This window comes from Aristolochia californica, unplaced genomic scaffold (genome assembly GCF_029961685.1).
Source record: "Aristolochia californica isolate CCGP_79_NKW_82.1479 unplaced genomic scaffold, dmAriCali1.0.hap1 SCAF_13, whole genome shotgun sequence".
NCBI classification, from domain to species: Eukaryota; Viridiplantae; Streptophyta; class Magnoliopsida; order Piperales; family Aristolochiaceae; genus Aristolochia; species Aristolochia californica.
The window spans coordinates 8,988,333-9,002,852 of NW_027181804.1; the positions used below are offsets into that span (position 1 = coordinate 8,988,333).

The window sequence follows — 14,520 nt, forward strand, 5'->3', positions numbered from 1 at the left end:
ATCAATAGCCCTTTTCTCTTGACTCTCGTCAATGGATTTTTCTCGCTGACGACGCCTGGATTTTTCTTGTCGACACTCGTCGATAGATTTTTCTCGCCCACGATGCCTGGATTTTTTCGCTAACGACGCCTAGATTTTTCTCTTCAACGCTCGCAGGTGGATTTTTATTAATGAATTTTAATGGAAATACTTATTTCTTATTAACAGAATATCTTATTTATTGGTTTAGTATATTTATGACTTTTAGTATTATATTAGATTACTAATTTAAGAGTGATAATTAAGATATTATAAAAATAAGAATATGATCAACTATCTAGGGTAAACATTTTTGTTTAAGTATTCTATTTTTTATAATTAGTTAAATTAATAATTTGTAATTATTTTATTAATTTAGACTAAACAAATATTTATCTTATTTTATTAATAAAATACCTTATTTATTTATTATATCAAGGAGTTTTAACAATATATTAAATAATTAATTTAAGAGTGGTAATTTGGACATTATAAAAGTAACCATGTTTGTTTAGGTATATTATTTTTTATATTTAATTAATTTTATTTTTATCTGATTTTTTAATTAAAAATTAAATAAAACTATCTTAATAAAGTTAAATTTACTGAGTATTTTATAAATAAGCTCATTCTTCACTTTCTACTAAACTTTTCATGTGTATACTAACATAAGAAAGTATTTTACACTGTAATTTTATTGATAACACTAACACAAAAAAACATAATTCACTTAAATTATCATTCTCACTGTTTTTAAGGTTTTCAAGGTGGACTGACCCTCTTTATTTTGTAGCTGTTTATGTTTATGATGGCACAAATGTAAAAAAAAAAATTATTAAGCCATGGCCGAAAGAAAAGACCTATCTGAGTTAAAACGGTCACAATCTACCTATATTTTGTTGTACTTTTACGCTTATGTATGCACTTTTACGCTTGCTTTTTTTTCTGAAAGAAAGCAGCAGGAGTCAATTTGTTCGACAAAATCTCCCTTCCTCCTCTCTAACCTTTCGGCCCTAGTCAATCACTCCAATCCAGCAGCCACGCCACCCACCACACCACACTCACCACCCAGTCCTCATCATTATTCATTACAGGGAAACAAGTGGAAAACACATATGCGTCCCCTCGCCTCCCCACTACCACCTCCAACGCCTCGCCCAGCAACTTCCATCACTCTTTCCCTTTTTATCGACATGTAATCCAGTTCACACCCTTTTTGTAAGCTTAAAGATGAACCCTCATAAGTAAAGCTCTCAAGCTCTCTCTCTCAAAAAAAAAAGAGAGAAGAGCAGCCTCTCACCATGCAGGGCAGCCCTTCTCCAGCAATTATAGAAGAAAGCACGTGGAGGAATCATATCTTGGTCTCATCGATTAAAGAAGCTGCAAAGCCTACAGGACGATCGTATCTCTCAGTTAAACGTGACGAGTAGTGGCCATCTGCTTTCTCTAATCATTAGCTTGGAGGAGCAGCTCCCTGCCTTTCTGAATCCCCCATGTGAAAACCACTAAACACTAAATCAATCGACAGTCTTTGACCGGGAAGATTTCAATTTCCAGACATCTGAATAATCAAGGGTTCCGATCAGATTGACGGCATGACGTCTCTTCGTCAAGCTGTAGGGACCTCCCAATTGCTAGATTGACGCCATTATCTGGGTTGAGAATCACGCGAGGGCGGATGATTAACGCCCGTGACTGCGGGGACAGGCGCCCATGTGAACGAGACCCCTTTTTGAGGTTTTGAACGCACCGCCCGCGTCGAAAGCGGCGTCCAGCGCCGGATGCAGACGGCGGAAAGCGGAATTTCCCCAAGGGACCCAGCGCTCTCCGCATCATAGAAAGATATATCCCCAAGAAAATTCTGCGTCACATTCACAAGAAGCCTGAAACTCCACTTAATTTTAAAAATCCTCGTTTGTTTGCTCTGTGGGTTAATTTATCGAACAGGTAGACTGCAAGACAAAAGTAATTGTTACTAAGATGTCTAAGCAAATACTGTACCAAAACTGGTCTACGATGTTTGATCAATTCTCTCCGCCTCATCTTCTAGATGGTGGGTTTCTTCTCTTTCGGATAACAATCGCCATCAAGATGGGTTTTCTTGTGAACGAGGTATTTGGACGTCTGTCAGATAAAAAAACTAATCAATCTCGACAAGGAGGAGAGTACTGAATGCCTCAAGTGCCCATTCCACACAGCAGTTCAGGGATTTTGCTCAAAGACGAAGAGTATTAATCAATAAACCCAGATGAGATCATCAAATCCTCAAAACAATGCTGACAGCTACTTTGCAATTTCTTCCAGGTTTCACCCACGGACAGAGTCCCTAGGAAATAGCTCCACTGCTCACTCAATCCTAAGGCAATCCCTTGTTGAATTCTGAGTTGCAACCAAATTGTCAATTTATCAACTTATCTCTGATTGATATCAACATTAAGGCAATCAATGTCATCAAAGAATGACAATCAACTCTTGACAATAAGAATATGAATAAGCATCTTCACTCGGCAAACCAGATAGTTATAGTGGATGTTGGAAGAAAATCGCAGACGGCACTTGCCTTGTTTACACGATTTCTCATCTGAATGCCCAGGAAAGAAACCGGAAAATTCAAAGGAAGAACACGTCAGAGTCTGTGGGCACTCATTTTGAATCTTAATTTTGACTCCGTCGATGATAAAAAGATGAATGAAGTGTTCCATGTGGAAGAAGCTAGCTGGACACAACGGTCATAAATTTAAAGGCAACTGTAGTCAACAGTCTTTACACTTAATATTATTAAATTATGCAGCTAATCCTCTGCTCCGTCGTCTCTATAAATTCCGGGAGCGCCCGCTGAAGGGCGAAATTCCGGAAACTAGCTTTCACTTGCAGAAGCCACTAAAGAGAGGGTGAAAGAGAGAAAAACATGAAGTCTTTCTTAAAGAATTTGATCGTGGTGGCTTTAATGGCGGCGTTGGCTACCGGCGCCTGGGGCCAGCAGATGCCGGAGTGTGCGTCGAAGCTCATTCCGTGCCAGGATTTCCTCAACTCCACCTCGCCGCCGAGCTCATGCTGCGGTCCGATGCGTGATGCCGTAAAGAATGATCTGGCATGCCTCTGCAACCTCTTCCGGCAGTCCGAACTTTTTAAGGCGTTCAATATCAATATTACTCAGGCGCTTGAGTTGCCGAAGCACTGTGGGATTACTGATGGCATCGGCGCTTGTAAAACTGGTATGGGAAGAGATCTCGACTTGGTTGTGGTTTTTTAATCGGTTGAAATGTTAGGCATTTTTCGTACGTTTTGTTTTTTGGTTATTTAGTGAGGGAATTTGATGATTCTACTGTGAAGGAGAGGAGAAGTTGGTTTCTTTTTCTTTTGTTGTTTTTGATCGGTTGAAATCTTGGGCATTTTGCGTACGCTCTGTTGTTACTTTTTAAAAAGTGGGAATTTGATTCTTCGGTTAAGGAGAGGAGAGTTTCTTTCTCTTTTTTTCCTTTAGAAACTTTTCTCTTGTTTGTAGTTTTTTTATCAGCAGAGATCTTGGGTTTTTTCTTTTTTTTCTTCTTATTTTATTTTTTAAATTTTCTTGTTTGTTTTGGCATTTCAGGAAAGATCAAACATGAAATTTAATTCATTTTTAGCTGATTATTGTAACTCTCTGGTTCACAGCCTCTGCTCCAGCTCCAACCGGCGGTGTTCATCCTCCGAGTATGAACCTTTCTCTTGCACTCTTCATTATTTACAGAACTTGCTTGTGTGAATCATTTATTGGGTTTCTTGGTTTTACGTTCAAGCTGAAACTTCTCGAAGATTCTGGGTCTCTCTGTCTACCTCTTCTTTTCTTTCCAGTGTTCTTCTTCCTTTCGCCTATAAACTCAAAATCCACGAAAGCCCCGCAAACATCGTTCTGATCATCGAAGGAACTATCAAATCAAAAGAATAGAAGCTTTCTTGTCTTAAAAAAATCCTTATCACTGTCAATTCCGCTAATTTATTTGAAAATTGAACGAAACTGTTGGACGAGAACAGGAGTGTTTCTCCAAAAGACGCCCGAACTTGCCCGTAACTGCCTAAAAAATCTCAGTTTCCAGACCACCCATGTCTCCATTGTGTTCTATCGTAACGTCCCCCCTGGGAATGATGTGTCCTCATCACCTTATAGTTCCTACCGAAAGTGCCATTGACGTTCATTTAATAGAACCATCGGTACAGGCAATGGAATTAAATGCGTCTGGTACAGCCGTGTCACCGGGATAACAAAACCAGGTCTGTGATGACGCCACGGGTCACCTATTTTTGTCATTCGGAGCAGTTGGAACTTCCACCGTCTCGAATCTCAACCCAGATGAAGAAACCAATTCTTCCAATGGCGGTGACGCCGCATTTACAATTTCCACTTGGTTTGCTAATTGAGAATTGCTCACTGTTCAGGTACGCCGGGAGGGGAGAACAAGGCAGGAAGAGTAGGAGTTGCAGGTGCTTCGACTTTGACGGGAGTGGTGCTGTTGTGGGCATCGACGGTGATTCGCGCATAGAGAGAAGGAATTTGATGGTATTGAGGATTGGGATGAGCAGAGAGGTTATGTCACTGCGATTTGATTTTATGAAGGACAGTAGTGGTGACTAATACTCTTCTTTTTGTTGGATTTACTCGGTGTGAACTTGTAATAATTGGCCCCAAAACTTTGAATGGCATCATGGTAAATGTTTGACATAGGTTTGGTAAAAATTGTAGACTTCTCCAAGATGCACAAACACGCAAAGAACATTAACACGTGAATGTTAGACATAATTTGTCCTGATTATCGTTTCAAATTCGAGTGTGAAGTGCCTCTGGACCGGGGCTCTGTCCTCACTGTCTTATCAAATTCCAATAAGGACGTGAACCCCATAAATATGTGTCCAAAAGGTTGTTGGAAAAATAATAATGAACTCTATGGACAGTCTTCGAATGAGATCTAACGCTTAGAATACATAGTTATTCCTCCACTAGATATAATGTTTGGCCCACTTAGCCTTACATAATACTAAGATGTGTAAGATTTTTTTTAACTACTTGAACCAGATTGGTAGAACGGAGGATTTTTTCTCATTTTTCTCTCAAGAATATAAAGAATACTTTCTTGTTAGGAAATTCACGTTTTTTATTCTAATTTGGGTAACATATTTATTATATAATTATATTTTCTATTTTTTATAGAATGAGCTGAATTAAGTGGTTTAATTTTGTTAAGCCCATTAAGGAATATGGGTCATGAATATGAGCCAATTGAGTAGATACTATAGGGAATTATGGGAACCCTATATAAGGAGACACATTATAGTTATGGTCCCCAATATACTAAATCATACACAATTTCTCTTCTCTCCATTTGGAAGAGAAAAAAAGGTCTCATTGAGGAATAAGGAGATTTAGTTGAGGAAGATCACAAAACCAATTATCCATTCTTATCGTTCGTCATAGTGATTCTGCAACAGAAAGACGAATTTTCGGAATGGATCCAGGTATGTATTCCAATCTTAATATTTTGGCGTGATGTAAATTCTGGATTAAGATTTAAGATTAAGTTTTCTAACAAGTGGTATCAAAGCGGTACATTACTGTTAGATTATTAGGATTTTTTGGATTAATTTGGTGGAAATCGAGATCCAGAGCACCGGCGCTCTGCATACTTCTCCACGGAACTCGGTTTGTTTGTTTTTTCTCGTTGTGCATCGACCTTTGTCGCCTTTGGAAGATGGAGGGCGACATCTAATGGTGGAGGCCCACGCTGCAGCGAAGTCCGAGGCCACTGGTGGAAGTCCTCGAATATCCTCATCTCCACCCTCTTTGCGCATGGCTGCAACGTCCGCTGGGAAACATTGCAGCAATGTCCGGCGGGAAGAAAGGGGCGACGAAAAAAGCTTGCGCTACAACGTTCGCAGCGTCGGACGCTACAGTGACGTTCGTAGAGAGAAAAGGGGAGATGCGACGAAGGACATCCGCTGCAGCTAGGCGGGTGATAGTAGGGTGCACTGCAGCGCCCATTAAGTGGGCTGCAGCGCTCGTTTACTGCAGCGGGCAAGCTGCCATGCCCGTTGGACAAAAGCAACGCCTGTTCACTGCAGCGGGGCGCGCTGCCATGTTGTTGATGAATGTGTATATCATAAGTTCAGTGGGAGTAAATACATTTTCCTGATATTATATGTCGATAATACTCTGCTTGCTAGTAGCATTATAGGCTTACTGCACGAAACTAAGAAATTTCTGACGAAGAAATTCGAAATGAAAAATCTTGTTGATGCCTCTTTTGTATTAGGTATGCAAATACTTAGAGATCATTCTCAAGGTATCCTTAGGTTGTCACAAAAGAGCTATATCGATAAGGTTTTGAGCAGATTCGACATGAAAGGTAGTAAACCAGGAGACACACCCGTCACTAAAGGAGACAAGTTTAGTCTCAAACAATGCCCTAAAAATCTTGAAAGAAAAGAAATGCAGAAAATTCCATATGCATCATTAGTAGGGAGTTTAATGTACGCTCAAGTTTAATGGAATGGGCTGAATTAAGTGGTCTAATTTTGTTAAGCCCATTAAGGAATATGGGCCATGAATATGGCTCTATTGAGTAGATACCATAGGGAATTATGGGAACGCTATATAAGGAGACACATTATGGTTATGGTCCCCAATATACTAAATCACACACAATTTCTCTTCTCCCCATTTGGAAGATAGACGAAGGTCCCATTGAGGAATAAGGAGATTTAGTTGAGGAAGATCACAAAACCAATTATCCATTCTTATCGTTCGTCATAGTGATTCCACAACAGAAAGACAAAATTTCATAATGGATCCAGGTATGTATTCCAATCCTAATATTTTGGCATGATGTAAATTCTAGATTAGGATTTAAGATTAAGGTTTTCTAACATTTCCTTCTTTCTAGAACACTTTGAGAGCTCATAATTTTTCATTTTTCTTTCACATTTTGTAGCTCTATTTATAGAGCTTTCTAACCCTTTAAAGAAAATCCACTCCTTGATCGCTAGCCTGGTCCTCTAGATATGTAGCGGTTTGATCTGACGGTGTAGATCAATCTCCAAATCTAACCGTTCAAGTTTGTAACCACTCGATCTGGTCATCTACATGACCTGAACAATGATTTGATGGGTAAAAGTTGTAACCACTTGATCTTATGATTCAGATCTATAACTACAAAATCTAAACAATGATTTGACGGTTCAGATATGTAACCACTCAACCTGACGGTTCAAGCCTATAACCATCTATCTAATGGTTTATATTTGTAACTATTGTTTATCCAAAAACTTTGATCTTAATTGATCCCAACGGTTGGATTGCTATAATTGTATCATAAAAGATCAATCTTTCCTAGCCCAAATATGTCACACATTTGACAAACAAGCCCCATATGCACACACGTGTGTGAATGCTTGATTGCCTCGCACACTTGTGCAAGCGTGTCTTACACAAGGTCAAATGGAAGGAGGGTTGAGCCTCTCTTGTGCACGAACGATGTGGGACTAAAAGATGATAAGTGAAAGAAAGTCACACGTGCCTAGGGGTAGCATCAAACCGAGCCGGTTCACGAGCAGCTCGAACTCGGCTCGGCTCGGCTCCAACTTGGTTCGATTTGATTTATCTGGATCTCGAACCGATTTCAAGATCCAGATGAGGCTTGTTTGAGTTAACGAGCTGAGCAAACTTTACAATGGCAACATGTCGAATTAGAGATTGCTAGGTTTTGTACGGGCTTGGACTAAAATATGAAAGTGTACATGCACAAATGTTATCGAGTGTCTACATGCCTACCCTAATAAGTGCTTATTGCCCTAATTCCAAACTAACAAGAGCAATAATAATAATCACGAAAGAAAGGAAAAGAAAGCATGTGAACAAACAATAAGATTTATATAGGTTCGTCTCAAGATGAGATTATGTCTTGTCTTCTGCTGCTCCAGTAATCCACTATGAAGATGAAATAGTATACAAGAAAAATTGCACACACTTACAAGTGTTTTTTCTAACCTCTCGGATTGCAACTTATGATGCTTCTCAGATGAATCATAAAACCTTAATGCTAACTCCACTCAAGTTTTTTAGAAGAACAAATTGGTAGCATTTCAGAACTGTTACAGTATGAATCCATGCTCCGAAGAAAAAACGAAAAATGGGCATACGATTAAGTCATCCAAAACCATTTTTCTTAAAATTTTTCTATGTCTCAATGATCTGGTTTTCCTGTCCTTGAATCAAAACGATTTGATTGAGTACCTATGGACAAACTAGGGTTGCTTTTCAAAGGAATATTTTTGTGATTATTGAATAAAGTTTATGCATAATTATGCAGATTTTATGAATAATTTTATGCGTAGTGTATAAATAATTTTATGCATGGTTAATATACAGAGGTTGTCTCCAATTTTAAGTAGAGGTTATGCCCAATTTTATGTAAAATATATGCATAATTTTATATACAATTTATTTGACTTGTATTTTATGCAAAGTTTTAAATGTAGGTTGGAGTTCGAACTCGATTAAGATTATTGGACTCAAGCTCGATTACAATTTTAGGCTCGAGGCTAAGCTGAGTTCGAACTCGAGTTCAAAATATTTAAATCAAACTCGGCTAAAACATAGGCAGGTTTGGGCTTGGCTCGATTCGATGCTACCCCTACGCGTGCCCAAGCCACTCTCACGCACACTACCATTCAAATTTTAAAAAGTCTTCTAATAAAGGGTTTAAAAAAGATCCAATTCTAAATACTCGATGTAGAGGTTGCTTCTCGCTACCCTCTTGCGAGAATGTTCCAAGTCTCTGGCGTGAGCATTTGATAAAAAAAATTCTTAATGAGTTCGAGCACTTGTTGAATGATTGATCATACAATTGAGTTGAGGACGACAAATTTTATCAATTAGACAGAAAATGAGTTGAATGGTTGATCAATTGTTGCAAGAGGTTGATCGATCAAAGAATATTTGTCATGGCTTCGTTGGGTTTTGTTACAAGTTGGGACCCACCATGATCACACGAGCTGGTGGGACCCACCATAATCACATGAGGTGGCATGATGACTCTCACAATAAGAAGTCTTATAGAGCCAAAATTATTATGGAAGCAGGTCTCACAAAAGAGTTTCAGTTTAAATATGTTTTAGTTATGTTAGTCTTCTATTTATGTTGAGTTATTTAATTATGCTAAGACTTATCTTTAAGTGTTAGAGTTTGGGTGTAATTGGGTAAGGGTAGTTTAATTGTAATTGGACTCTACTACTTTCCTCTGTTATAAATAGGGGTTCATGTACTCTTATTACATCAAGTAAATGAACTATTTCTCTTTTCCATAAATTCAACATGATCAATCATTTTTAGCACTTTAAAAGCTGCTATAGTGGACACAAGGCACCTTAAACTTTTTGTACTTGTTGAAAGAGAAGTCAATGAAGCTCTCCACTTCTCAACCTGTGAAGAATCTCTCTCTAGCCTAAACTTTTTCTCTTTCTTTTCTCTTCTCTCCTCTCTACTTGAGTTCTCTCTCTCTCTCTTTGCTCTTTTTCTTCTTCCTCTCTCATCTTGCTCGAGGTTTCAATCATGGGGTCCTAAATTCAACAGGTTTTATAAAGGTTGTTTCTAGGAGCACTCAGGTGGATGGTGATGAGAAGCGTGTTACCCATATTGAGATTACTACTCCTAAGTTGAATGAGAAGAGCTTTTTGGTTTGGTCTCAGTTGGTAAAGATATTTCTTGAGGCTTAGGACAAAGATTATGTCTTGACAAAAGAACCACATTTTCCTATTTCAAAAGCATGGAAGAAACATAATGTTATGGTTGTGGTTGTGGACTTAGTTGATAAACTGCATGGAAGTTTCTATATAGAATCAAATGGTCTTTTGTTTTATAACTAAAGATATTTGAGAAGTTTTGACGACTCTTTATTCACATAAAAATAATATGTCAAAAGTATATAAGATATACTCAAAATTGTCCACAGTTTTATGGGGACAATGTGTGACAAAATATTTCAGTGAATTCAACATTTTAATTAGGAGCTTTAGATGTATCAAACCCATGCCATTGATGGCCCAACCTTACAATGGCAACATGTCGAATTAGAGATTGCTAGGTTTTGTATGGGCTTGGACTAAAATATGAAAATGTACATGCACAAATGTTATTGAGTGTCGACATTCCTACCCTAATAAGTGCTTATAGCCCTAATTCCAAACTAACGAGAGCAATAATAATAATCGCAGAAGAAAGAAAAAATAAGATATATATAGGTTCGCCTCAAGGTGAGACTATGTCTTGTCTTCCGCTGCTGCAGTAATCTACTATGAAAATGAAATAGTATATAAGAGAAATTGCACACACTTACAGGTGTTTTTTCTAACCTCTCGGATTGCAACTTATGATGCTCCTCGGATGAATTTCCGAACTGCCCTTAATGAAACAATAGTTAATATATCGTGGATCTGATGAGGGCTTCCTATCCCCCTTCCAACAGCCACGACGACTGAAGGTCGATCTGCATATCGACTCAGTGTACGACGTTGATTAGACTCCACAACTTAACAATCTCCCACTTGGAGACTAATTCATCATCAATATCTCCTCTACAACGGCAACAACTTCTCTATCCTCAGAGAGAAGTCCAATTGAAGTTGCACACAACTTCAGTTTCTCAATCGTAATAGTTGTTTGTCAAAATATTAGCTAGATTCTGACTCCCTTGAATCTTCTCAAGTGTTAATATCTATTGAAGCGATAACGCACTTGTATGTGCTTTGTTTTGGCATGATGAACAAAGTTCTTTGCTACAAAAATAACACTCTAACTGTCATAATACAACACATTCTTCTTATGCTTGAGACTTAATTCTTCCCAAAAAACTGCAACCATACCATCTCTTTGCTGGCTTCGGTCACGACAACATATTCTACTTTAGTAGTGAAAATAACAACTATCTTTTGCAACTTAGAGACCCAACTAACTGTTGTACTACCCAATGTGTATACATATCTAGTGATACTCTTCCTGCCATCAATGTCTCCAGCCATGTCAACATCTATATAACCCTATAATCCCAAGTCTGACTTTCTAAAACATAAGGTTGAGTCTACAGTGCCTCTCAAATACCTGAGAATCGACTTCACTATTTTCCAATGTTATTTACCCAGATTACTCATATATCTACTCACAACTCTCACTGCATGAGCTATGTCTGGTTTAGTGCACACCGTGGCATACATGAGACTACCAATAGCTGAAGCATAAGGCACATTGGCCATGTAGGCTCATTTCTACTCTGTAGAAGGTGACTGCTCCTTAGATAGCCTAAAGTGACTAGCCAAAAGAGTACTCACTGGTTTTGCATCATTCATGTTGAACCTGCTTAGCATCTTCTTCACATATATTTCTTGTGACAGTTTCAAGACATCAATATCTCTAGTAATCCTCATCCCAAGAATTTATTTTGTAGCACCCAAATCCTTCATTGCAGACTTCTTGGACAAATCCCTTTTCAACATATCTATTTCTTATTTTCAAGCACCTTCTATCAACATGTCATCAACATATAGCAATAGTATGATATAAGAGTCATCAAAATTCTTCACATAATAGCAATGATCCATTTGGTACTCCAAGAAACCATTACTACTCATAAATGTGTCAAACTTCTTATACTGTCTTGGAGCTTGTTAAAGACCATACAAGCTCTTTTGATGTTTGTACACCATTTTCTCAATTCTTTATGCTTTGAAACCCTATGGCTACATCATGTAAATTTCTCCCTCCAAATCACCATGAAGAAAGGTTGTCTTTACATTCAACTGCTCTTAAGTGCAAATCTTCATTTTCCACTAGTCCAAGTACTCTTCTAGTGGTAGTCAATTTCTCTACTGGAGAGAAAATCTTAGTGTAGTCAATGCATTCTTTTTGTTGAAAGCTCTTTAGCACTAGTCTTGCCTTGTGTCGCTTGCTGCCATCATATTTGTCTTTTATTCGGTACACCCATTTGTTATGTAAGGCCTTCTTCCCTTTTGGTAACTCGATCAACTGCCATGTCTGATTGGATAACAGTGAGCCCATCTCATCCCTCATGGCCAACTCCCACTTGGTTGATTCATCAACTTTGCACGTCTTCCTCATAACTTTTTGGTTCACCTTTATCAGTCAACAAAATATAATTTAGTGCAGGGGAGTACCTCTGTGGTGGTCTGGTAGATCTCTTGAGTTCAGTCACAAGAATGTTCTGATTTACTTTTAAGAGTATGCTTTCCTAGTCTTCCTGAGCAATATTCTCCGTCTCAATAACTGGAAGATCTCTCAACTGAATCACTTTTGACTTCTTACATTCATCACTTGTGCTCTCAAACTCTATCCTGAACCTGTCTTTATACAAGGCACCTTCATTGAAGATCACATCCTTGCTCCTGATAAACTTATGACTTTGGTCACCCCTAATGATATCAGATTATGCATCAATTTTGGTACATGTCTCACCTTGTGAATTTTCCACACTGACCCATTTGACATCCTCAAATTGACAATATCCAAAGGTTCTTCATCAGAAAGATACACCGTCCTGTGATCTCCAACAACATAATTCTCCATGATCTCACGATGTGCGGTGGTATGAAAAGAAGATCATGAATCTAACACCCAAGAGTCAATAGGGCCATCAACCATATTGTACCTCTTCAATCACCGCATTTATAGCATCGCTTTTCTTTTCATCCTTCACCATGGCTCCCTTAGTGACTTTCCAGGAAACACCATTGAAAGTCACATTATGACCTTCATCATCAAGTTGCCCTACTGAGATCAGATTAGGCATCAGTTTTGGTACATGTCTCACCTTGTGATTTTTCCACACTGACCCATTTGACATCCTCAAATTGATAATATCCAAAAGTTCTTCATCAACAAGATACACCTTGTTATCTCCAACAATATAATTCTCCATGATCTCACGATGTGCGGTGGTGTGAAAAGAAGATCATGAATCTAACACCCAAGAGTAAATAGGGCCATCAACCATATTGTACCTCTTCAGTCACCGCGTTTGTAGCATCGCTTTTCTTTTCATCCTTCTTCGATGTTTTGCAGTTTTTCTTAGAGTAACCAACTTGCCACAATTTTAGCATTCCACATTCCTTCCAAAGTAGGACTTGTTTCTACCATTCCTTGACTTCTCTCTACCATTGGTTTTGTTGGAATTCCTCTTGAAGTTCCTGCCCCTAGTATCAACATTTAAGGCAAAATTAGACGTAGATGATTCTCAACCCTTTCTACGAACTTCCTCCACAAGAATGGTATCCCGAACATCATTAAAGATCAACTTCCCATTGCCTATAGAGTTGTTGACCGCAACCCTCATAGGCTTCGAACAATTTGGCAGAGATACCAAAAGAATTAAAGCATGAACCTCATCATCAAATTTAATTTGAATGGAGATCAATTGATTGACAATCGTACTAAACTCATTCAAATGCGATGTCACTAATGTATTTTCTATCATCTTTAAATTGAAGAGTTTTTTCATGAGACGTACCTTATTATTTGCGAAAGATTTCTCATACATGTCAAACAAAATCTTCATCATCTCCACTGTGGTTTTCTCTTATGCCATGTTGTGAGCAATGTTCTTCGATAGTGTTAACCGGACTACTCCAACCACTTGTCTATAAAGAAGATTCCTCTCATCATCTTTCATACCTTCTGGTTTCATATTCAGAAGTGGTGTGTGCAGCTTTTTACTGTACTGATAACCTTCGATCTGCATCCTCCAGAACACAAATTTCATACCATTGAACTTGTTGATTACAAGTGTCATAAATGATTCTCAGTCCTTTCTACAAACTTCCTCCACAAGAATGGTATCCCGAACATCATTAAAGATCAACTTCCCATTGCCTATAGAGTTGCTGACCACAGCCCTCATAGGCTCCGAATAATTTGGCAGAGATGCCAAAAGAATTGAAGGATGAACCTTATCATCAAATTTAATTTGAACGGAGGTCAATTGATTGACAATCGTGCTAAACTCATTCAAATACGATGCCACAAATGTATTTTCTGTCATCTTTAAATTGAAGAGTTTTTTCATGAGATGTACCTTATTATTTGCAGAAGATTTCTCATACATGTCGGACAGAATCTTCATCATCCCCACGGTGGTTTTCTCCGACGCCATGTTGTGAACAACGTTCTTCGACAGTGTTAACCGGACTACTCCCAACACTTGTCTATCAAGGAGATTCCTTTCACCATCTTTCATACCTTCTGGTTTCATATCAAGAAGTGGTACGTACAGCTTTTTACTGTACTGATAATCTTCGATCAGCATCCTCTAGAACCCAAGAAACCATTACTAGTTATAAATATATCAAACTTCTTATACCATTTGTCTTGGAGCTTGTTTAAGACCATACAAGCTCTATTGAAGTTTGCACATCATTTTCTCATTTCTTTATGCTTTGAAACCCTGTGGCTACATCATGTAAATTTCT

At 38.3% G+C, this 14,520-nt stretch overlaps 1 protein-coding gene across 1 annotated transcript; it reads left to right on the forward strand.

Annotated features, from left to right (window-relative positions):
• The first annotated feature begins 2,845 nt into the window (after positions 1 to 2,845).
• On the forward strand, positions 2,846 to 4,732 carry LOC137948967 (non-specific lipid transfer protein GPI-anchored 9-like). The gene is made up of 3 exons (XM_068795204.1): positions 2,846 to 3,233; positions 3,673 to 3,711; positions 4,435 to 4,732. The coding sequence occupies exons 1-3, from the start codon at positions 2,927 to 2,929 to the stop codon at positions 4,536 to 4,538; spliced, it is 450 nt and encodes a 149-aa protein (XP_068651305.1). The 5' UTR covers positions 2,846 to 2,926; the 3' UTR covers positions 4,539 to 4,732.
• Positions 4,733 to 14,520: the final 9,788 nt, after the last annotated feature.

Bases quoted from the DNA above. Each gene is read 5' to 3' on its own strand.
- LOC137948967 (XM_068795204.1), top strand. From the start codon at position 2,927: ATGAAGTCTTTCTTAAAGAATTTGATCGTGGTGGCTTTAATGGCGGCG. The intron at 3,234-3,672 runs GTATGGGAAGAG...TCTGGTTCACAG, and splicing joins CATCGGCGCTTGTAAAACTG to CCTCTGCTCCAGCTCCAACC. The intron at 3,712-4,434 runs GTATGAACCTTT...CTCACTGTTCAG, and splicing joins CGGCGGTGTTCATCCTCCGA to GTACGCCGGGAGGGGAGAAC.